Source organism: Maylandia zebra, linkage group LG3, assembly GCF_041146795.1.
Source record: "Maylandia zebra isolate NMK-2024a linkage group LG3, Mzebra_GT3a, whole genome shotgun sequence".
NCBI classification, from domain to species: domain Eukaryota; kingdom Metazoa; phylum Chordata; class Actinopteri; order Cichliformes; family Cichlidae; genus Maylandia; species Maylandia zebra.
The window spans coordinates 46,423,059-46,445,779 of record NC_135169.1 but is presented as its reverse complement, the minus strand read 5'-3'; the positions used below and the strand labels follow the sequence as shown (position 1 = coordinate 46,445,779).

The window sequence follows — 22,721 nt, the reverse complement described above, 5'->3', positions numbered from 1 at the left end:
CTAAGAATACTGGGCCCACATGGCCCAGGACCATGACAGAACCAAGTCAGAGTCACAAGAGCTGGCTTTTCTATGAGGTGCCCTGTGTTTATGTGTTTATGGAGTGACTGTTTAATTTCGCCAATGTAGAGGTCTGAGCACTCCTCGCTGCACTGCACAGCATACACTATGTTACTTTTAGTTTGCTCAGAAGTAAAGCACCACATAAAGCAACCAGGTGACCCTGAATCCTCCCTTAGTTATGCTGGAATAGACGTAGGCTGCCGGGGATTCCCATGATGCATTGAGTTTTTCCTTTCCAGTCACCTTTCTCACTCACTATGTATTAATAGACCTCTCTGCATTGAATCATATCTGTTATTAACCTCTGTCTCTCTTCCACAGCATGTCTTTTATCCTGTCTTCCTTCTCTCACCCCAACCCGTCGCAGCAGATGGCCGCCCCTCCCTGAGCCTGGTTCTGCCGGAGGTTTCTTCCTGTTAAAAGGGAGTTTTTCCTTCCCACTGTCGCCAAAGTGCTTGCTCATAGGGGGTCTTATGATTGTTGGGTTTTTCTCTGTATCTATGAAGCGCCTTGAGGCGACTTTTGTTGTGATTTGGCGCTATATAAATAAAATTGAATTGAATTGAATTGAATTGAACCATTATTGAACAGAGGGGGTGGTTTACGACACCAACTGTCCGCCACCTACAATTTAGTCTTGAGATCCTGTCCCAGGTATCTAAACCCCCACTCATATCTTTTGTCCGGTGACCTCAATGGGTCACATGATAGGGTGATGCAAAGTCTCACAATGGTTTCACCCAAGACCTATGGTGATAATGATCCATGTCTTTTTTCACACCTTGGCTCATGTGACAACCCCCACTAGGGTTTAAGTACCTGGAACACTCCTCCATTTGGTTTTAGAACCAAAGAAGCCTGTTGGATGTGAGGTGAAATGTCTTCATGAAACTTAAAGAAGTCCAGTCGCTTTCTATCCAAGCTCTTTAGACTGCCATTAGTACTTGCTTCAATCAGCTCAGCACAGCTCCACACGGTTTTTAGGATTTTCCATTAGGCGATAATACTTGATACCAGGTACCACAGATTAAGCAGCAGGTATAAAATCACCTTGACATCTGTCACGGTGCTGCGTCTTTGATGAAGCATTTTGAGTTTATTTTTTCATATTTATGATTCTAGGTTTGAGGAAGATTATATAGGTTTAAGTTCGGTTTTATTTAGTCTTCAGTTTAGTTCTTGTTATGTCTCTGAGTTTATTTGTACTCTGGTTTATAGGTTGTTGTTAGGCTGCTTTGTGCCTTTGTCTCATCCCCATGTCTCCAGTGAGAGTCTGCCATCTCCTCTGTGTTTATTTGTTTCCCCCCAGTCATGTCTCTGTTTTTCATGTTTGTGTTGGTGTCCTCCGACCCCCACCCCCACACACACACACATGTTCCATGTTCATGTATCCCCATCTGGGTGTCAAGCTTGTGTGTGTTTTTGAGTGTCCTCTTCCTGTTTTATTTTGACAGTGTCTCGCCCTGTATTCAGTGCGTTCAGTTTTGCTTCCCCTGTCTCGTTATTTGTCCCTCCTGTGCTCTCATGTGCCTCCACTCTCCCTAATCACCCTTTTGTGTATATATTGTGTGGGTTTCACTGTTGTTCCTTGTCATGTCATCTGTTCTTACCCCCCTGTGTCTCTATTCCTTTGTGTTTCCCAGTTTCGATTAGTTATTAGTTCGGTTGTCTGATTTGTACTTTTACATTCAACCTAATAAACGGCACGTCTTTGGTTAAAACTAGTTCCTGTTCTTTTGTGTTATTGCACCTTGGTCCTCTCTCTGCTTCACACAATCTGCAGCTGCAGATCATGACAACGCCCACCTTTGTTGTAGCGTTTTTAAACACAAATGGAGGAGGTTTCTTTCTTCTTTCTCTTTCTGGCGCAAAGCGGACGATAAATAAAAAAGAGGGAAAAGCCGATCAGCTGATCATTGATCAGTTTCATGATTAAAGTAGCAACAGGAGAGGGAGGGGGAGAGAATGAGAGAAGAAGAGGCAGCTGACAGCGTAAACACAGAATAACTCCAGCTTTGTGTCTTTTTCATTGTAGCTGAAGTCCGGGACAAACTGTTCCTTTTCACCTAAATACGAAACGCGTAATATTTTCTCTGAATGAGACGATTCCATTTTTTAGGGAACGGTTGGCAACTCTAATAATTAACCGTATGAACAAAATAAAGTTCAACATCAGTAACATAGCACCCACCCAGCTGTATAGAAACTCCGTCATGCTAGCTAGCACGCAGTACAAAAAAGTCAGCACAACGAAAATAAACTCCACCTAAACTTGGTTCATATCTGACCCAGATGGACTGCAGGTTATAACTTCTTACCTGAAGTTCAGTTCACACTCGGACGGGCGGCCGCTTCGGGTCTCTCCTCTTGCCTCCCTTTTCCTTCATCCACCTGCTGGCTTCCACCACTTGCTAATGTTACTGAATCTGTGGAAGCTCCGCGATAGCCACCACACGAAGTAACGAATAACGAGCCTATCTAAATCCCAGTAACGAGTAACGCGTTCCTGATTTTGGCATAATAACTAGTGACCGTGCTCGTTACCACAATAATAACGTAGTTACTGTAATGCATTACTTAATAATGCGTTAGTCACAACACTGTATATAAGTACACTTAAACTGTACTACAATAAAGCGGTTGAATTAAAGTATTAAATTACCATTGGTTATGGCATTGTTAGGTCATGGGTACTTTAGCACAGTGACAGCGGTTGCTTTTACATCCACCCAAAACTAAAATAGAGGACAAAAATTATACATCATTTAGTCTTTAATTAGTCCAGCAATGTTGATAAAAAAAAAAAGACAGATGTGGAAATGAGGCAGGGAGATCAAAAAACAAACAAAATGTACTTATTTCTTATTTGTTGATCATGTGGTGACATTTGCTCAGCAAAGTATGAAACTAATAGACAAAAATAACATAAAGAAAGGTTATTTCCATGTAAAATTCAACTGTATTTTGTAACAGGTCATTGTTAAACGCTGAAAAATGCAAGGATCTTTTGTTCAACATATATGAAATTATCTTTAAATCACTGATCATCAGTCTGATACGGTGCAATTTTTTTTAATTTCACTAAAGTGGAAAAAATGTAACCTACTGCTTGACACTGGAGTAAACATTCATTTTGGGTTTCCCTCTTTCTCTCTTTTTTTTTTTTTTGCCTGTCTCGTTTGGCTCTTTTGCCATCAGAATTATTGTCTAAAGGCAAAGAAAGATGCCCAACGGATTTACTTTACCAAATTGACCATCCCAGCCTTGCCGTAATGGTCCATTTGATTCACCTTTTATTGTTTATTTTATTTTCACTTGCTGAATACGGGACAGACTTGACTGGGAGAAAGAAGGGGAGAAAGAAAGAGGGAAAGAGAAACAGCTGAGAAGAGGGACGGGGGAGAAGGGCAAAAAACAAAAACCAACAGAATGGGCAGGAAAAAAAAAATACATATATCGATCACCTGGATCACCTGTTGAGAAAGAAAAAAGAAAACAAGCAGAAGAGAACAAGAGTAATAGAATAAACAACATCACAATGATATATGGGAATATCACAGTAAATACTAAATATTAAACATTATTGTGCAGCACATAAGATCAACAGAACACAGTGTGCTTTGAGGTAGGAGCCAAAAGGGGTGTAGTTTGTGGGTGTGAGCACCCGTGTGTACACCTGTGAGCATGGACGCGCTTGTTTTTTTAAAAGGTTCCTTCATGTAATGATCTGCTAGAGGGTGTGGGGAGCCACAGCCCCGTCCTCCAGGGCATGAAGCAGGTTTGGAGGAGATCAAAACTCCAGACATCCAGAGGCCCCCAGAACACAAGAGACCAAGGAAGACCAACAGAGGGGCAGCCGCGTCACTGTCCCAGAAAGAGCTGAGGAGAGTCCAAGATGAGGGCTCACTCAGCAGCCGCGGAGCAGAAGCCAGGGGGAGTTGCAGTGACACGCCCGTGTGCTCCGCCGGCAGCCAGCTGTGCCTGAGTGACCGAGCCCCAGGCCGAGAGGCCGGGGGCACCCCACCTCCGAAGTGGCCCGAGCGAGCCCCAGGCTCCAGGCCCCGACAAGCGGCCGCCAAGGAGTGAGCTGGCGTGTACCTGGACGCCCATCCCCAGACACAAAGAACCACCAACGCACCGATGTCTGAGGGAGTCCGCCACTGGCAGGGGAAGTGGTGGTGGGTGGAGATAGGCCTCCAAACCTTGGAGGGCCTGAGATGTCCCCAGAGAGGTGGCGTCTGATACCCAACCTGACATATAGACACAGACATACAGGCACACACAGATACAAACATCCATTCCCACCCTCGTGCTCTCATATGCACTTACTCCACACTCAACCAACGTGGAGACAGACATAAAGAGACGCTGTACACACGATCACACTCCCCAAGCGTACTCTACGAACCGGGTCTAGGTACCCTTGCCCCTGGAGGGGGGAACTGCACCCAGACCCAGGTGGTGTTACCCTTTTCCCTGCGGTGGGGAGAGGCAGACCACCCCGACTCCGCAGCAGCAGGGAGGCCCCACACTCCAGACCGCAGTCGGACGGCCAACTCCTCCTCCTAGCCCCCCTTCTCCAGCAGGCCGCAGAGAACGGGGGTGTGTGAAGACTCCAAACCTCCCTCCACCCGCTCATATGTAGTGTTGATGCATGTGTGTTCTAAGGTGCATTTAAAACCCAGGAGGGCATGGAGCTACCTGCCAGAGAGCAGCAGGTAAGCGCATAGTCCCTCCTGCTAGCCCTCAATGTCTACGTGTATTTAAAATTGAGAGGTGGGCAACGACGCCAGGGGTGAGGTGTACACCCTGATGGTAACTTGGATTCCGTGTAGCGTGCCCACCCCCAAGATCCTATATGTATGTGTAATGAGAGTGTGAGTAATGTGAATGTCTAAGTTGTGGCATAAAATTGAGGCAGAGGCAGCCAGAAGGGGACAGAGGGGGGGGGTAGCCTCCTCTGCACCCTGGTGACATACCCCTACTCCAAGGCCCTGCATGTGTGGGTGGTTGTGATGGAGCGGGAAGAGGGAGGCAGCTGGAGATGGGGAGGGAAGGAAGGGAGGGGCAAGTGACCCCTCCCTGGGGCCAGCTCCCCCGCTGACCCCAGTAGGCACCCCCATACTCCGCGACCCGCCAGGGAAAGGGATGGGTTTCTCCAGCCATGTATTGTTTATAGAGGGCTGAATGACATTACAATAAATAATAAATACCCACTCACACTCATTAACTCAGCTTTTGAGTCTATCCAGGGAGCCACAGCTGAAGACATGTCTAAACAAACAAGCTTTTAATTAATTTTCTCATTGTTTTATATTATTATTTATATTTCTGGTTTTATTGTGAAGCAATTGTTAATTTTTATCTGTGAAAAGTCCTATATAAATAAATTTTACTTACTTACTTTTCACATCGCTTCTCCCCAACCTTGCCAACACATATGGTGCAAGGTGTATCAAGCCCTTCTCAGGACCAGGGAGTGTCACCAGCTTTTCCCCAACTGCCGCCGAGGTGTCCCGGCCCCCAAGTACCGTTAGGAGGCGACCCCTGAAGGGGGTACTGTCATGGTTCGTGGGAGCAGTTGTGGGGAGTTGTCATCAGGATGTTTCACCAACTACTCTTTTGGGCACAGCTGCCTGCCTCACACCTGAGCCGTATTTCACTGTTAATCACAAGGGACTACCTAAGCCAGTACGACTGCCTATTCATCGCCAGTTTGTTCAGTCACCTACTGTGGTCTCTGTGCCATCCTGTTCTGGATTCACTGCTCACTTCCTCCGTTGCCATTTCCTATTAAGGATTCCTATCCTATCCATCAGTCCCTTTGCCTGGCCTACCTGTCCTCATGCCGATCATGTCATCTTAGAAAAGCCTCCCCCATAAGCTGTTTCCAGTTCCTCCGGCTCCTGCGTTATCCCTGTGTTTCCTCGTATTTTTGCCCGATCTCCTCTGTAATTAAATATTGTATATAGTTTGCAACCAGTGTACTGAGTTTGCTTTTGGGTCCCGCCTCTGTGCAGACTCTGGTTCATGACAATATCCCTTCTTTTATTCTTTTAATTCTGTATATCAGTATCCAACACAGATTTGCGGCAAAACAAAATAAAAATTTATTTTGTGCTGCCTTAATTCTTCAAAACATCGATTCAACAAGGTGTTGAAAACCTTGCTCAGACATGTTGGTCCATACTGATATGATATCATCTGCTGCACATTTGGCATCTGCACATCCCCAGTGTGAATCTCCCATTCGACCACATCCCAAAGATGCTCTATGGGACTGGAATCTGGTGACTGTGGAGGCCATTTGAGTACAGTTTTATGTTTCTTTTATGTTACTTTAACAAAACAGTGTATTTGCCCTTCATGTGTTTGATGCCAAACGTGTCACACTTTTTGAAGAATTAGTGATGCAAGTGTAGGACTGAAGGCAGGCATAAAGATAATCTTTTATTAGGTTGCAAACAGAATTACAAAATAGAAAAAAAAAACTGAAATCCAAAAATCATTTTAAAGATCCTGAGAGAGATGGAGATATACAGCCAGAGAGACAAAGAACAAAGGGAAGACAGGGCTATAAATATTAACTGGAAATGAACCTGTAACATTTAAACAGGCAGTGGTCGAGCCTCTGCCGAAATGCCCTGGCCTGGATGCCTCTTTGTTGTGTAATTTCAGGCCTATTTCAAAGCTTCCTTTTGTTTCTAAAGTTTGGAAACATTGTGTCTTCACAGCTGCAGGCTTTTTAAAACATTCAAAGCATTTTTGAGGTATTTCAATCAGGTTTTAAAGCACTTCACAGTAGGGCTGCTCAATTAATCGAATTTTAATCACGATTACGATCTGGGCTTTCAACGATCATTAAAAATGACTGAGCCGATTATTAGCCCCTCCCTCATTTATCCGCGACACCTTAAAGGCCGGTCCGTGAAAATATTGTCGGGCATAAACCGTCCGTGGCGCAAAAAAGGTTGGAGACCGCTGATTAAGAGGACCCGAGGGAAGCTCGGAAAGCTAAGCAGAAGTTATTTGGAGAGGAGAGTGACTGCTGTTGGTTGAAAAGAGAGGTAAAAAAAACTTCAGTGGTGTTGCACACTATTTTATATTATTTTTTAAAGTCATTGTTAACCCTTTAAAGCCGGTCAGAGCAGCACGCTCCGTTTTGTGTAACTATTTTTAAATCCCTGTAGAACCTGAACCGTGTAAGCTAGCGCAATAATTTGTTTTGCATATGAAACCGGAGGAGTTGTACTTACAACTTATGCCATCAGCTTGTCCTCGGTCACGGTTTCCTTCCACATATAGCTTTGCAAAAACTGCATAAAAAGCGCTTGAAGGAACAAAAACATAATACCCATCAGCTGTTCGTAACACTTCCCACAGTGAAATGATGCACCTGCTGTTTTCTTTGCAAATTTGCATCATAGGATTGTTTTTTGTTTTTCCTGCAGTATATAAAAACTGTATCTCCAAAATAAAACTATGAAGACACTCAAAATAAATTTCCTGTTGTTGTAAACTATTTTTTGCAACTTTATTGTATTTAAAGTTTTGAGGGATAAACCTCTTAAATTTCTCCAAGTAGAAATATATGTAAACAAAACAAAAGCGATTTTCAATTTTTTTTGTAATTTATGTAATTACTATGGACTTAATGCATACATATTATTAAAATATAGGCTATAACAGTTGTATTGATGTATAGCAACTTGAAATGCTCCCACAAATGGCACTACAGCATGTAAAAAAAATAATATAAGCTCTGGTGGACTTGGTTCTATAGTAGGTCTTAAAGGGTTAAATAAATATCGTCAAATAATCGTGATCTCAATTTCAGTGAAAATAATCGTGATTATCATTTTTGCCATAATCGAGCAGCCCTACTTCACAGCAGAGTCTGCGCTTTTGAGAGTTTTTAATGATATCTTACTAACTGCTGACTCTGGGAATTCCGTCTTACTTCTGCTTTTGGGTCTCACAGCAGCTTTTGATACAGTAGATAATAACATTTTAATTTCTCGCCTAGAACATCATGTTGGAATTAGAGACACTACCTGGGAGTGATTAAAGTCATACCTGTCTCACAGAAGTTTCTTTGTCTCACTTGGGAAATTTTATTCATCCTCTGCCCCCCTCCCATGTGGTGTACCTCAAGGATCCATCCTCGGGCCCCTTCTTTTTAGCATTGATTTACTTCCCCTTGGCCATATTATTAAAAAACATTTCATTTTTATGCAGACGACTATCAGATTTATCTAACCCTGAAACACAATGACCCTAACCCCCTCAGACCTATTTTAGAATGTCTTAAGGATATCAGAGCATGGCTGGCTCTGAATCTTTTAATGTTAATGAAAAGAAGACTGAGGTCATTATATTTGGGCCGAATGGACCTGGTGTTCCACCACCTGACTTGGGTCCTTTTACATCCTGTGTCATACCAATTGTCACCAACCTTGGAATAAAAATTGACATAGCTATTAAAATGGACAAACAGATAATTACAGTGGTGAAAAATAGCTTTTGTAAGGTGAGGCAGCTCTCTAAAGTCAAACCTTTTATTTCCTTTTGTGACTTAGAGAGAGTTTTAGATGCATTTGTGACCACTCGCCTTGATCATTCAAATGCACATTATATTGGTTTATATTATATCAGGTCTCACTATCACGGTAGCGAATGGTCCAGAATGCTGCTGTTTGCCTGCTGACAGGGACACGCAAACATGAGCACATTACCCCTGTTCTTGCTGTTCTTACACTGGTTGCCTGTCGATTTTAGAATTCATTTTAAAATATTATTTTTTGTTGTCAGACCTTCTACACCTATACACTTCACAACTGACCAGTCACTCCTTGCTGTCCCCATGTTGCGACTGAAACAACGAGGGTACCGAGCTTTTGTGGCCCGCAAATTATGGAATAAGCTGCCCCTCCATATTAGGCTGGCCCCAACACTTGAAATCTTCAAATCACTTTTAAAAACACACATTGTTTTCAAGGCTTTTTAGCAGTAGTGTCAGTTTGTAGTCAGTTTTAGTCTGTTTTTGGTCACTCTTAATCTTTTTATTTTGTTAATTTTATTTTTTTGTACAATTTGTCTATTTTACTCATGTTTTAATATTTAATATACTGATTTATTTTTATCGTCTTTTTTCATTTATGTATTTATTTTATTGTTAATTATGTTCATTTATTTGTCTGTTTAATGTATTGTTTTTAACTTTTGTCTCTGTTTTTTGCTGTAAAGCACTTTGGTAAACAATTTTTTTTTAAATTGCTCTATAAATAATGTTGGATTGGAATGTTGAACAAATGAGAAATAACATGCAGGTGAAAGTCATTATCAACAGGAACACTACTCCTCACAATAATATTATACATTTTTACACAAAAACTAAGCCTCATCATTTGAATATAGTAAATACCACCACAAAAACCTAATCATATCACAAGCATACAAATAAAACAAGTATCCAATACTGAACCCACCTAAATAAAGTATCAACATTTCAACTGATAAAAAAAACCTCAACCCCAACAATAAATGCAAACAGACCGATAAAAATTATAGAACTTCAGAAATACATTAAACCCAAAATCCAAAACAAATGATCGACTGGAATTACATTTACAGGAATTTCATGCAAGTGATGAAATGATGCTAGCAGTTAAATCATTTTTCTTTCAGACCAAAGAGAAGATGCCAAAATCATTACTACAGCAGAAAGGTAATACTAAATGTAATTTTTTCTACTATGTTTACTTTATACCGGAGTACACACATGTATCTTCTGTGTTGCTTCTCTGTCTTCTTGCTTCTTTCGTCCTAATTTTTCTCAAAGCAGCATAATGAAGGTTGTCCTCGTGGGTGCTCTGGATACCAAATGAATCAAGATAACAATTCAACAAGAAATCTAATTTTCTAAAAACACATGAACTTCCACACTTTAAAACTCACCTCTAAATTTACAGAATCATTTGTGTTTGAGTCTGCTGAGAAAAAAAGCAAATGATTTAAACTTAAATGCCACTATTTTTAAAGCACAAGAGTAAAATATGAAAACAGATTCTAACCTCTGGATCGGCAGTTGTTCCTCTCTTTCATCTTATACACTAAAAAAGTTGATAACACGCTGATGATGGTGGTGAGCGTTAAAGCTGTGCTTAAGAAATACATCAGGGCAGGAGAATCTGTAAATCCTAGAAATGACAGAGCTTTTTAGCTTTTCTTCCTGAGTTCATCAAATATGATCTGCTCCTATTTATAATACCATGTGAGTCACCTCTGCGGGAAAAGTGACTTACCCCCAAAGTCCAGCTTGGTCCCGTTTCCAAACAGTATGTGTCCACATGAGACAACAGCACAGTAGTAGATCCCAGTCTGAGACACATTCAGGCTCTCCATTCTCAAGTTATAGACACAGGTGTGTGTGCTTTTGTTAGCTTTCCTCTCACACTGATCATTCCTGACTCCATGGGTGTAAATGAGTCCTGGTTGAGAATCTTCAGAGTCTTTGAACCAGTAAACACTGTGTTCTCCATCACAGCTCAGCATAGTGTACACCATACAGTGCAGACTTACAGAGCCTCCTGGCTGGATGGTCTCAGATGCTGACTGATGAACTAAAGCTCGTACGTTTAAATCTAAATCATTAACACTGACAATAATGGTCTCTAAGAATGTTGATGTATACAAATAGGAACATATACAGTAGTAAGTTGCTGAGTCTGAAACACTTAAGTCTGAGATAATCAAGTGGTTTTTTCCTTTTTCATTATCTAGTCTGAAGCGTGCATTATTCTTGAATGGATGATGAAATTGTACAAAATTGGTTTCTGACTTATAGAAGGTAGAAATGAGTTTTGGTTTCTCTCCTAAAGTTTGTTTATACCAGTAAAAACGTGCAGCAACATTCTGTTCATAGTAACAATGTAAAGTCACGCTGTCTCCAGATTTAGCTGATATAAAACGTGCTTCTTCATGAACAGAGGAGGATAAATGCAGGTTGTTCTTCTGAGCTGTGGTGAAATGAAAGACAAAGCAAATACACATTGTGGAACATGGCAGCTGAGAAAAAAGACCTTAAAAGAATTAGACTGTGGTTAAACACAAACTTACCAATTACACCCAAGAACAAAGATATCACATAGAAGACAATGTGTGCAGATGCCATTGTTCCAAACAGTCGTACTGAATAAAAGAATGGCGACTCTTCACTTTTAAGAGTGATGATTAGATTTTACTGGCCAATCAGAAGCTACACAGTACATGGAAAACTAGATCACATGATCAATGACATCTGTAGTGTTAAACTTAGTAGCTGAGAAAAAAAACAGAAGAACATCACAGTATAGATCAGAGGTGAGATATATTAGATGTCAACTCACTAAATATCCTGTAGACAATGTGTTTGTTTGGGGCAGTGTGAGACCCATAGTTAATAATTTTGAAATATTTCATGTATATAAAAATGGTGAATTAACTACACAACCACACAAAATACGACACTATCTTTTTTAATAGTTTTCATGTTAAAAACATTGTAGGATTTTTTTGTTATCTTTTTGAATTTGTGTTTAGGATTTTCTGTCATTTGAAGTTGTGACTCTTGTTTGTGTCAGGTTGAGTTTTGGATATCTGTTTTTATTCCTTTGTTATTTAATTGTAACTTTCCATCCATTCATTCATTTTCATCCGTTTATCTTTGACTGGGTCGTGGGGGCAGAAGCCTAAGAAGAGAAACCCAGACCTCACTCTCCCCAGCCACCTCCTCCAGCCTGTCCCGGGAAATACCAAGGCGTTCTTAGCCTAGCCAAGAGACATAATATCTCAAGCATGTCCTGGTCTCCTCCCAGTGGGAGGTGCTGGGAACACCTCACCCATAAACCAACCATAAGTGAGGGTAGGGACATAGAACGACCAGTAAACTGAGCCACCATACCATACCAAACCATCTGTCGATCTCCTGCTCCCTTCTCCCAGAATGCTGTCAAAGCTCTGTTGGATGATCTCTTGTGCAGAGGCTTCTGCCAGGCATTATACGTTTCGGTGCACCAGGTTTGTCCAGCATCCTTCCCTGCCACCTGATCCAACTCACCACCAGTTGGTGATCAGTTGACAGCTCAGCACCTCTCTTGACCGTAATTATAACTACAATATTATTAGGTCTTTCCTTTTCCTATATTTACTGTTTTCTAGCAATGAGGCCTAGTTTTTTTTTGTTATCTTGTGTTTGGGCAGCTTGCACTTTACCATCATGATCTCGTCCTTTAGTGCAACACAAATAAAAGTAAAGTTCATATCCATGCTGTACACTGCACCACAATTTTCCAGACAGACTAACAATTCCAAGAAAGTATTGAACGACATAATTTTAATGGAGTGGTTTTTTTATTCATGGAAACCAGCTGCATCAAAGCCTTACATGATACATCTAAATGCACCGCGTCAGATGCAGTGGCGTAAGGCATGCCACCACTGGATGCCAGAGGAGTGGAGACGTCTTCTCTGCAGGGACAGATGACACTTCTCCGTCAGACAATCTGATGGTAAAGTCTGGACTTCCCAGGTGTGAGGAGAGCAGTACTTGCCTGACTGCCCTCTACCAAGTGTAAAGTTTAGTGGGGGGGATTATGATGTGGGGTTGTTTTTCAGGATCTCAACACAGCCTCGGTGATAGAACTGTTAATGCTTCAGCACACCAAGACATGTTGGACAATTTCATGCTTCCACCTTTGTGGGAACAGTTTAGGATGGTGATCATTAATCACAGTGCAGATATGAGATTTTTTTGCCTCATGGGATCTGTACACGTTTTAGTGGTTAATTTATCTTTCATAATAATTTATGCCATGTATACACCACAGAGCGCCTTGGTTCCCAACCAGCGTACTCTGCCAAAATCCCCGAAAATTACACAACGTAATCGGCCACACTCTTCTGCTCTTGTTGCAAACGGAACAAATAAGCTGTTGTCGCAGGCATAGTCTGCAGCACTGGGCTCATTTCCTCATCAAAGACACTTCTGAACTCACTGCTAAACTCAGCACAACACAAATCCTTGCTGTAGTTGAGAATGGCCTAAGCCCATCTGAGAGTCCTTCCTCTGAGGAGGTGAACAAGGTAAGAACTCTTTGATTCATCTGCTGAGTAAGTGAGACAAATGATTCTAAATACTAGTGAGCACTGTGTGAGGAAACACACAGTGGTTTTTACACACTCACACTGATATATGAGAGAGGGAAAACGTGGAGGAGAGAGAAAGAAAATGGCATGTCAATCCTAGATATACAAGAATATAATTTTAGAGGAAAAAAAAAAGCATACCATAATAAGACAACCACAAGACACAAACTATGGGAAAGAGTAGAAAAATACAGAAGTGGAAAGAGTGTAGTGGAGAAGACATGTTAAGTTCACTATGGGAAATCTCCCAGCAGCCTGAACCTATAGGAGTGTAACTGAGGGTTAGCTCTTGGTCTCTGGTTTCTACATTTCTTTCTTTTCCTTCACTTTCCAATTCATAGTTGCAGAGAATATCCCAGCTGCCGTTGGCTGAAAGGAGGGTTACACCCTGAACAGGTTGCCATTTTTCCGCCAGGTTAACACAGAGCCATTTTTATAATAATAATTGTCACAGTCTCACTGACTGTATAGAGTGAGGAGTGGACCTAAAATGCAGACACAAATGAACATGAAACAAAACTTGATATAAACAAAAAGTGAGCTATTTATTGAGGGCTGGCAAAAAAACTACAAACAAAGAGGGCAAGGGAAAAACTGAAACCTAAACTGGGTGACCTAAAGCACAACATAAAAGATCCTGACATGAACACAGATAATCTTGGACATGAATACCTGAGCCGTGGAACATGGAAACCTTGAAGCATGGCATAGAAAACAACAGACAACCTGACAAAGACTGAATGAGAAAACACAGACTAAATACACACAGCTTTTAGTTTTGTTTGTTTGTTTGTAGAGCTCTGGGTAGCTCCCCAGCTGGGTCTAGAGAGTATTTTAAATCCAGGGAATTTAAAATAGAAAGTAGCTCGTCCGCAGAAGGACTGGTAGCTCCCCTATTGTGGGTTTAGAGCTCTGGGTAGCTCCCCAGCTGGGTCTAGACTGGGTCTAGAGAGTATTTTAAATTCAGGGAATTTAAAATAGAAAATAGCTCGTCCGCAGAGGGACTGGTAGCTCCCCTTACGATAAGGGTTCGGATCGCGCAAACAGGTGTGAATAACACAACCTGTGCCAGAAACACGACGCTGATGAGCCTCAACTGTCGCTCCAACAACAGTATGCGACACAGGAGCATGCAAAACAGTTTTGAGGCAGCCACCTAAGAACTTCTGGTGGCAGTTTGTTTGTTAATTAGTTAGTTTGTTTGCTTGCTTGTTTTAATCAATTTTAAATCATGCCTTTTATCTGTTTTTGTTTCTAATGTCTCTGTAAAGCACTTTGAATCACCTTGTTGTTGAATTGTGCTATACAAATAAATTTGCCTTGCCTTGCCTAGCAGACTAATGAGGGAAGTGGGAACACAGTGGGGAAACAGCATAAACAAATGACCATAACGATGTCACAGGGGAAGTGTAAAACTAAACACAATGAACACAGGAACTCTTCAAAATAAAACAGGAAACGTAATGAAAAGCAGACATGACAACATGAACTTGATAACAAAAGACATACAGACATGAAACACATAAAGGACAATGGAGATGTAACACTGGGGTTGAAAACATAAAGGGAATCTAATAAACAAATGAACTTAGCGCACCTAAATAACTTAAACATCAACATCCAAATAAAGTAAAACATAAAACTCTGGGTCAACAGACCTAGGAACATGACAATGATGTCCATCTCTGAGTGGCAGACAACGTAGGACGTAAATGAAGGACTCATCAAGTGTCCGGCAGCCTCGCCTCGCCTCTGTCAGTGTGCCCCAGGGCAGCTGTGGCTACAATGTAGCTTGCCATTGCCAGTGTGTGAATGTGTGTGTGAATGACTGAATGTAGTGTAAAGCGCTTTGGGGTCCTTAGGGACTGAGTAAAGCGCTATACAAATGCAGGCCATTTACCATTTACCATCAAGCATTAAGTGAACTCAAAAAGGCAGCTTTAATACTGAACACTTTCCAAAAAACAGAAAAATACAAAACTCAGATAAACCAGGAGGGAGTCACATATTCACAATATAGGAACGAGGTGGGATACATAAGGCTGGAGACTGAAGTGGGGACTACGTGGACTGGTGGTAGTGCAGGTGAGCGGGGAGGCTGAGGCCCAGAAAAATGAACTGAGGTAAAATAGAAAGTTAGGCAGATTGATGCACAGAAAATTTCAGGCTGGGAATGGTTGGGCAGTGAGCGTCAAGAACTGGCAGGAAGCAGAAGAGAAGGCGATCCGTGAATGTCCTGCTAATCAAAGTAGCACAAAAACAATGGTTGATGTGTTACCACCTGAGACTGAGACAATAATCTGACACCCAAGAGCTGTCACACTACTACTTAAATAGAAGAGGTAAGAGAGAGGGAAGGACCTGTCCCGGCCAACTTAGTCTTTCTGTGCTCTTCCATTTTCTCCTCTATAGCTCCATTTTTCCAAAGCCTTCCCCAGCTTGGTTCTGCTGGAGATTTCTTCCTTTTAAAAGTGAGTATTGCTGCTCATTGGGGATTATTGTTGGGATACTCTCTATTAAAGCAGGATCTTTACATTTTAAAGCACCTTGAGTTGATTGTTGGATTGAATTGGCAATATTTACATAAAACTGAATTGACATTGAATTTCATTCTGTGTATCAGTATCCAACACTGATTTGAACTGCTTTAACTGTTCAAAACATCGATTCAACAAGGTGCTGAAAACCTTGCTCAGACATATTGGTCCATACTGATATGATAGCATCTGCTGTATATTTGGAATCTGCACATCCCCAATGTGAATCTCCCATTCCACCACATCCTAAAGATGCTCTTTGGGATTGGAATCTGATGACTGTGGAGGCCATTTGAGTACAGTTTTATGTTTCCATGTTTCAAGTACTTTACAAATACAGTGTGTTTATCCTTCATGTGAATGATGCCAAGCTTGCCACAGTTTGAAGAATTAATGATGAAAGTGTAGGACTGAAGGCAGACAGAAAGCTAATCTTTTATTAGGTTGCAAACAGAATTACAAAATAGAAAAAAATCATTTTAGAGATCCTCAGAAACCAGAGGGAGCAGAGGTTGGAGATATACAACCACAGAGACGAAGAAGAAAGGGAAGACAGGACTATAAATGCTAACTGGGAATGTTAAACTGATCAGAAATAACACACAGGAGAAAGTCATTATAAACGGGAACACTTGGGATACTACTACCCACAATAATATTTTACATTTTTACACAAAAACTAAGCCTCATCATTTGAATACAGTAAATACCACCACAAAAACCTAATCATATCACAAGCATACAACAATAAAATATGGAAGTATCCAATATTAAACTCACCAAAATTAAGAATCAAAACTTCAAATGATAAAAAATAGTCAACACAACAACAACTTCAAAGAGACAACTAAAAATTACAGAACCTCAAAAATACATCAAACCCAAAATCCAAAACAAATTATCTACTGGAATTACATTTAGAGGAATTTCAAACATATGCAAGTGATCAAATTCTGTTAGCAGTTAAATCAGTTAGAAAGGTAATACTAAGAATCATCTTGTCTCTTATGTTTACTTTATACCGGAGTACACACATTTGGAGTACACACATTCCTCCTGGGTGTTGCTCGTCTGTCTTCTTGCTCCTTTCGTCCTAATTTTTCTCAAAGCAGCATAATGAAGGTTGTCCTCTTGGGTGCTCTAGACACCAAAAGAATCAAAATAACAATTCAACAAGAAATCTAATTTTCTAAAAACACATGAACTTCCACACTTTAAAACTCACCTCTAAATTTACAGAATCATTTGTGTTTGAGTCTGCTGAGAAAAAAAGCAAATGATTTAAACTTAAATGCCACTATTTTTAAACACAAGAGTAAAATATGAATGAAAATTCTAACCTTTAAATTGGCAATTGTTACTTCTTTTCATCTTATACACTAAAAAAGTTGATAACACGCTGATGATGGTGGTGAGTGTTAAAGCTGCGCTTAAGAAATACATCAGGGCAGCAGAATCTCGCCGAATTGTAAATCCTAGAAATGACAGAGCTTTTTAGCTTTTCATCTTCAGTTCATCAAATATGATCTGCTCCTATTTATAATACCATGTGAGTCACCTCTGCTAAAAAAGTGACTTACCCCCAAATTCCAGCTTGGTCCCATTTCCAAACAGTATGAGTCCACATGAGTCAACAGCACAGTAGTAGATCCCAGCGTGAGACACATTCAGGCTCTCCATTCTCAAGTTATAGACACAGGTGTGTGTTCTTTTCTTGCCTTTCCTTCCACACTGATCATTCCTGACTCCATGGGTGTAAATGAGTCCTGGTTGAGAATCTTCAGTCTTTGAACCAGTAAACACTGTGTTCTCCATCACAGCTCAGCATAGTGTGCACCATACAGTGCAGACTTACAGAGCCTCCTGGCTGGATGGTCTCAGATGCTGACTGATGAACTAAAGCTTGTACGTTTAAATCTGAATCATTGACACTGACAATAATGGTCTCTAAGAACATTAATGTGTAGAAATAGGAAAATATACAGTAGTAAGTTGCTGAGTCTGAAACACTTAAGTCTGAGATAATCAAGTGGTTTTTTCCTTTTTCATTATCTAGTCTGAAGCGTGCATTATTCTTGAATGGATCATGAAATTTTACTAAATAGTGTTCTGATATATAGAAGTTAGAAATGAGTTTTGGTTTCTCTCCTAAAGTTTGTTTATACCAGTAAAAACGTGCAGAAACACTGTGTTCATAGTAACAATGTAAAGTCACTCTGTCTCCAGATTTAGCTGATATAAAACGTGTTTCTTCATGAACAGAGGAGGATAAATGCAGGTTGTTCTTCTGAGCTGTGGTGAAATGAAAGACAAAGCAAATACACATTGTGGAACATGGCAGCCGAGAAAAAAGACCTTAAAAGAATTAGATTGTGGTTAAACACCAACTTACCAATTACACCCAAGAAGAAACACATCAGGTAGAAGACAATGTGTGCAGATGCCATTGTTCCAACAGTCGTACTGAATAAAAGAATGGCGACTCTTCACTTTTAAGAGTGATGATTAGATTTTACTGGCCAATCAGAAGTTACCCAGTATATGGAAAACTAGATCACATGATCATTGACGTCTGTAGTGTTAAACGTAGTAGCTGAGAAAAGAAAATAGAAGGACAACATGGCTTAGATCACAGATCAGTGGTGAGATATATTAGATGTTAACTCATTAAATATCATATATATATATATATATATATATATATATATATATATATATATATATATATATATGTCTATATTTACTGTCTTTTTAGTAATTAGACCTAGTTTTGGTGTAATTTTGTGCTCGGGAAGTTTGCACTTTACCATCGTGCTCTTGTCCGTTTGTGCAATACAAGTAAAAGTAATACCCATATTCATGTTGTAGACTGTTCTCTATGTTCTTCCTCTGACACATTAATTGAAATCAGCTGATTAAAGTGCAAATACAACTTGGTATTTGGAGGTGAAGGTGGAGAGTGTAAATAAAGACTCTTTATTGTTCCCAACCCAGAGCCTGCGCGTGAGTCCGTTCAGTCTCGTTGTGACACTAACAATTGAACTACTGAACTACTGTTTCAAGTAATGGGTTCCATGCCTAAGCAGCTGCATCAAAGCCTTATATAACCTATTTCACTCCAACGTGTTGGATGCAGTGGCATAAGGCACTGTGTAGTGGAGTGGGATTATGATGTGGGGTTGTTTTTTCAGGAGCTCAGCACAACCCCAGTGATAGAACTGTTAATGCTTCAGCACACCAAGACATGCTGGACAATTTCATGCTTCCAACTTTGTGGGAACAGTTTAAGGATGGTGATCATTAATCACAGTGCAGATAAATCAGAAGAATGTTTGCATCATGGGATTTGTACAGGTTTTAGTGGTTAATTTATCTCTCATATGAGGATTTATGCCATGTATACACCACAAAGAGCCTTGTCTTCCCAACCAGCGTACTCCAGAATGTAATCAGCCACACTTATCTGCTCTTGTTGCTAACTGAACAAACAAGCTGTTGTTGCAGCCATATGGTGCAGCATTGGGTTAATTTACTTATCAAAGACACTTTTAAAATCACTGGTAAACTCAGCACAACACAAATCCTTGCTGCAGTTGAGAATGGCCTAAGCCCATCTGAGAGTCCTTCCTCTGAGGAGGTGAACAAGGTAAGAAATCTTTGATTCATCTGCTGAGTAAGTGAGACAAATGATTCTAAACACTAGTGAGCACTGTGTGAGAAAACACACAGTGGTTTTTATCTAACTTGCTGTAGAAGGCTTGAGGAATTAGAAGAGCTGTCTCCAGAAGCACTTCTGTGATATTTTAGAGAGGGAAAACGTGGAGGAGAGAAAGAAAGAAAATGGCATGTCAATCCTAAATATACAGGCAATAAATAGAAGAAGAAAGCATACAATAATGAGACAATCACAAGACACACTTTCTACCTTTCTTTCTTTCCCTTCGTTTGTTCTTTATTTTCTAATGCTTGTCCAATTCATGGTTGCAGAGCATATCCCGACTGCCATAGGGTGAAATTAGGGGTACACCCTGAACAGGTGGCCATTTTGCCGCCAGGTTAACACAGACAAAAGGACATCATTCACACTTTAACTGTCCAGAAACAGCTGAGTGGTAGGAAACAAATGCAGACTCATTAAGCATTATAGGGAGTGCAGAATTATTAGGCAAGTTGTATTTTTGAGGAATAATTTTATTATTGAACAACAACCATGTTCTCAATGAACCCAAAAAACTCATTAATATCAAAGCTGAATGTTTTTGGTAGTTTTTAGTTTTTTTTCTAGTTTTAGCTATTTTAGGGGGATATCTGTGTGTGCAGGTGACTATTACTGTGCATAATTATTAGGCAACTTAACAAAAAACAAATATATGCCCATTTCAATTATTTATTTTTACCAGTGAAACCAATATAACATCTCCACATTCACAAATATACATTTCTGACATTCAAAAACAAAACAAAAACAAATCAGCGACCAATATAGCCACCTTTCTTTGCAAGGACACTCAAAAGCCTGCCATCCATGGATTCTGTCAGTGTTTTGATCTGTTCACCATCAACATTGCGTGCAGCAGCAACCACAGCCTCCCAGACACTGTTCAGAGAGGTGTACTGTTTTCCCTCCTTGTAAATCTCACATTTGATGATGGACCACAGGTTCTCAATGGGGTTCAGATCAGGTGAACAAGGTGGCCATGTCATTAGTTTTTCTTCTTTTATACCCTTTCTTGCCAGCCACGCTGTGGAGTACTTGGACGCGTGTGATGGAGCATTGTCCTGCATGAAAATCATGTTTTTGTTGAAGGATGCAGACTTCTTCCTGTACCACTGCTTGAAGAAGGTGTCTTCCAGAAACTGGCAGTAGGACTGGGAGTTGAGCTTGACTCCATCCTCAACCCGAAAAGGCCCCACAAGCTCATCTTTGATGATACCAGCCCAAACCAGTACTCCACCTCCACCTTGCTGGCGTCTGAGTCAGACTGGAGCTCTCTGCCCTTTACCAATCCAGCCACGGGCCCATCCATCTGGCCCATCAAGACTCACTCTCATTTCATCAGTCCATAAAACCTTAGAAAAAACAGTCTTGAGATATTTCTTGGCCCAGTCTTGACGTTTCAGCTTGTGTGTCTTGTTCAGTGGTGGTCGTCTTTCAGCCTTTCTTACCTTGGCCATGTCTCTGAGTATTGCACACTTTGTGCTTTTGGGCACTCCAGTGATGTTGCAGCTCTGAAATATGGCCAAACTGGTGGCAAGTGGCATCTTGGCAGCTGCACGCTTGACTTTTCTCAGTTCATGGGCAGTTATTTGGCGCCTTGGTTTTTCCACACGCTTCTTGCGACCCTGTTGACTATTTTGAATGAAACGCTTGATTGTTCGACGATCACGCTTCAGAAGCGTTGCAGTTTTGAGACTGCTGCATCCCTCTGCAAGATATCTCACTATTTTTGACTTTTCTGAGCCTGTCAAGTCCTTCTTTTGACCCATTTTGCCAAAGGAAAGGACGTTGCCTAATAATTATGCACACCTGATATAGGGTGTTGATGTCATTAGACCACACCCCTTCTCATTACAGAGATGCACATCACCTAATATGCTTAATTGGTAGTAGGCTTTCGAGCCTATACAGCTTGGAGTAAGACAACATGCATGAAGAGGATGATGTGGACAAAATACTCATTTGCCTAATAATTCTGCACTCCCTGTAAGTGAACTCAAAAAGGCAATTTTAATACTGAATACTTGAAGAATCAGGCCTGGTTGAAGATCTGGTTTTCTTTATTCACATCCAAAACTTGCTTAGAAGACCACAACCACACATCATTTTCTTTAAATGAGTTCAACAATATTGATTACAAAATAGAAAGAGGTGACTATAATATATATATATATATATATATATATATATATATATATATATATATATATATATATATATATATATATATATATATATATATATATATATAATAATACAACATAACTACAGGTTTATTTAAAAAAAGAAACACAAAAGCCCCAGATCACATTACATTGCACACAATTTGGATGTCAACATCTAATGAATGTATGTGTCACGGCTGCAGTAGCAGACATGTAGAATGATGAGGGAAGGCCCCAAGTGCAGGAACTGATAACTGGCATACACTGAGTGAGCTTTATTTTCAGTGTGGATGAAGTACAAAGAAAAGTAGAGAATGGCAGTGACTTAAACTACGAAAAACCTAAACTGGGAAAGCTAACAAGAAACATGTAACCTGAGACAAAGAACTAGAAAAAACCTAACCCACAGAGGGAACAACGCAAATGAACAGAGAGGATGACAAGCAGACAAACCAGCAACAGAGGACTACACGGGGCTTAAATACATGGGCAGGAAAACAAGAGGATGGGGAACAGGTGGGAAAACACTCAAGTCTAAAAAAAGCATGTTACTACGTGGAGATCTGGAAGGCTGCTCCAAAAATGATCAGATTATATTTGAAATATTTGTTCTATTCTCTTCCAAACACCAGCTGTGTATTGTAGGTTTTGAATGTTTACTAAAATAAAAATAAAAGCATCCTAACCTAACATCTCACTTGTTTGTCTTTATCCAGGCATGCATGTGTACTATGTTTATTAAGAACAGTGTTGGGAAGGTTACTTTTAAAATGTATTCCACTACAGATTACAGAATACATGCCCCAAAATGTATTTTGTAACGTATTCCGTTACGTTACTCAATGAGAGTAATGTATTCTGATTACTTAATATATTATCATGCTTTTTACAACTACATGAATGTACTATTGCTGTGTAATTCATTACTATTACTGAAGATTACTCGCCATACCAATAACAACTGGATTTTTAAATCTTAATATAAAATGAGTAACAGTAGAGTGGGCATTAGGTAAGGCTGCACTTTTTGCAGCGATCTCGTATAGAAAACTG

General features: G+C 40.4%; 1 protein-coding gene and 1 pseudogene across 1 annotated transcript; both read right to left on the bottom strand.

Moving 5' to 3' along the window:
• Nucleotides 1-10,131: 10,131 nt before the first annotated feature.
• Nucleotides 10,132-11,236, bottom strand: LOC143416746 (uncharacterized). Its single transcript, XM_076882252.1, has 3 exons — nucleotides 11,182-11,236; nucleotides 10,368-11,081; nucleotides 10,132-10,262 (listed from the first exon to the last, which is right to left on the bottom strand). Exons 1-3 carry the CDS (start codon nucleotides 11,234-11,236, stop codon nucleotides 10,132-10,134), a joined length of 900 nt encoding a protein of 299 aa, XP_076738367.1.
• Nucleotides 11,237-17,120: 5,884 nt separating this feature from the next.
• LOC101485982 (uncharacterized) lies at nucleotides 17,121-18,232 on the bottom strand (annotated as a pseudogene).
• Between the last annotated feature and the right edge of the window lie 4,489 nt (nucleotides 18,233-22,721).

What these genes read in the sequence shown, in the direction of transcription:
- LOC143416746 (XM_076882252.1), bottom strand. Translation starts at nt 11,236, where the DNA reads ATGGCATCTGCACACATTGTCTTCTATGTGATATCTTTGTTCTTGGGT. An exon ending in TTTGTTCTTGGGTGTAATTG is followed by an intron (nt 11,082 to 11,181) that starts GTAAGTTTGTGT and finishes ATTTCACCACAG; the next exon opens with CTCAGAAGAACAACCTGCAT. An exon ending in GACCAAGCTGGACTTTGGGG is followed by an intron (nt 10,263 to 10,367) that starts GTAAGTCACTTT and finishes TGTCATTTCTAG; the next exon opens with GATTTACAGATTCTCCTGCC.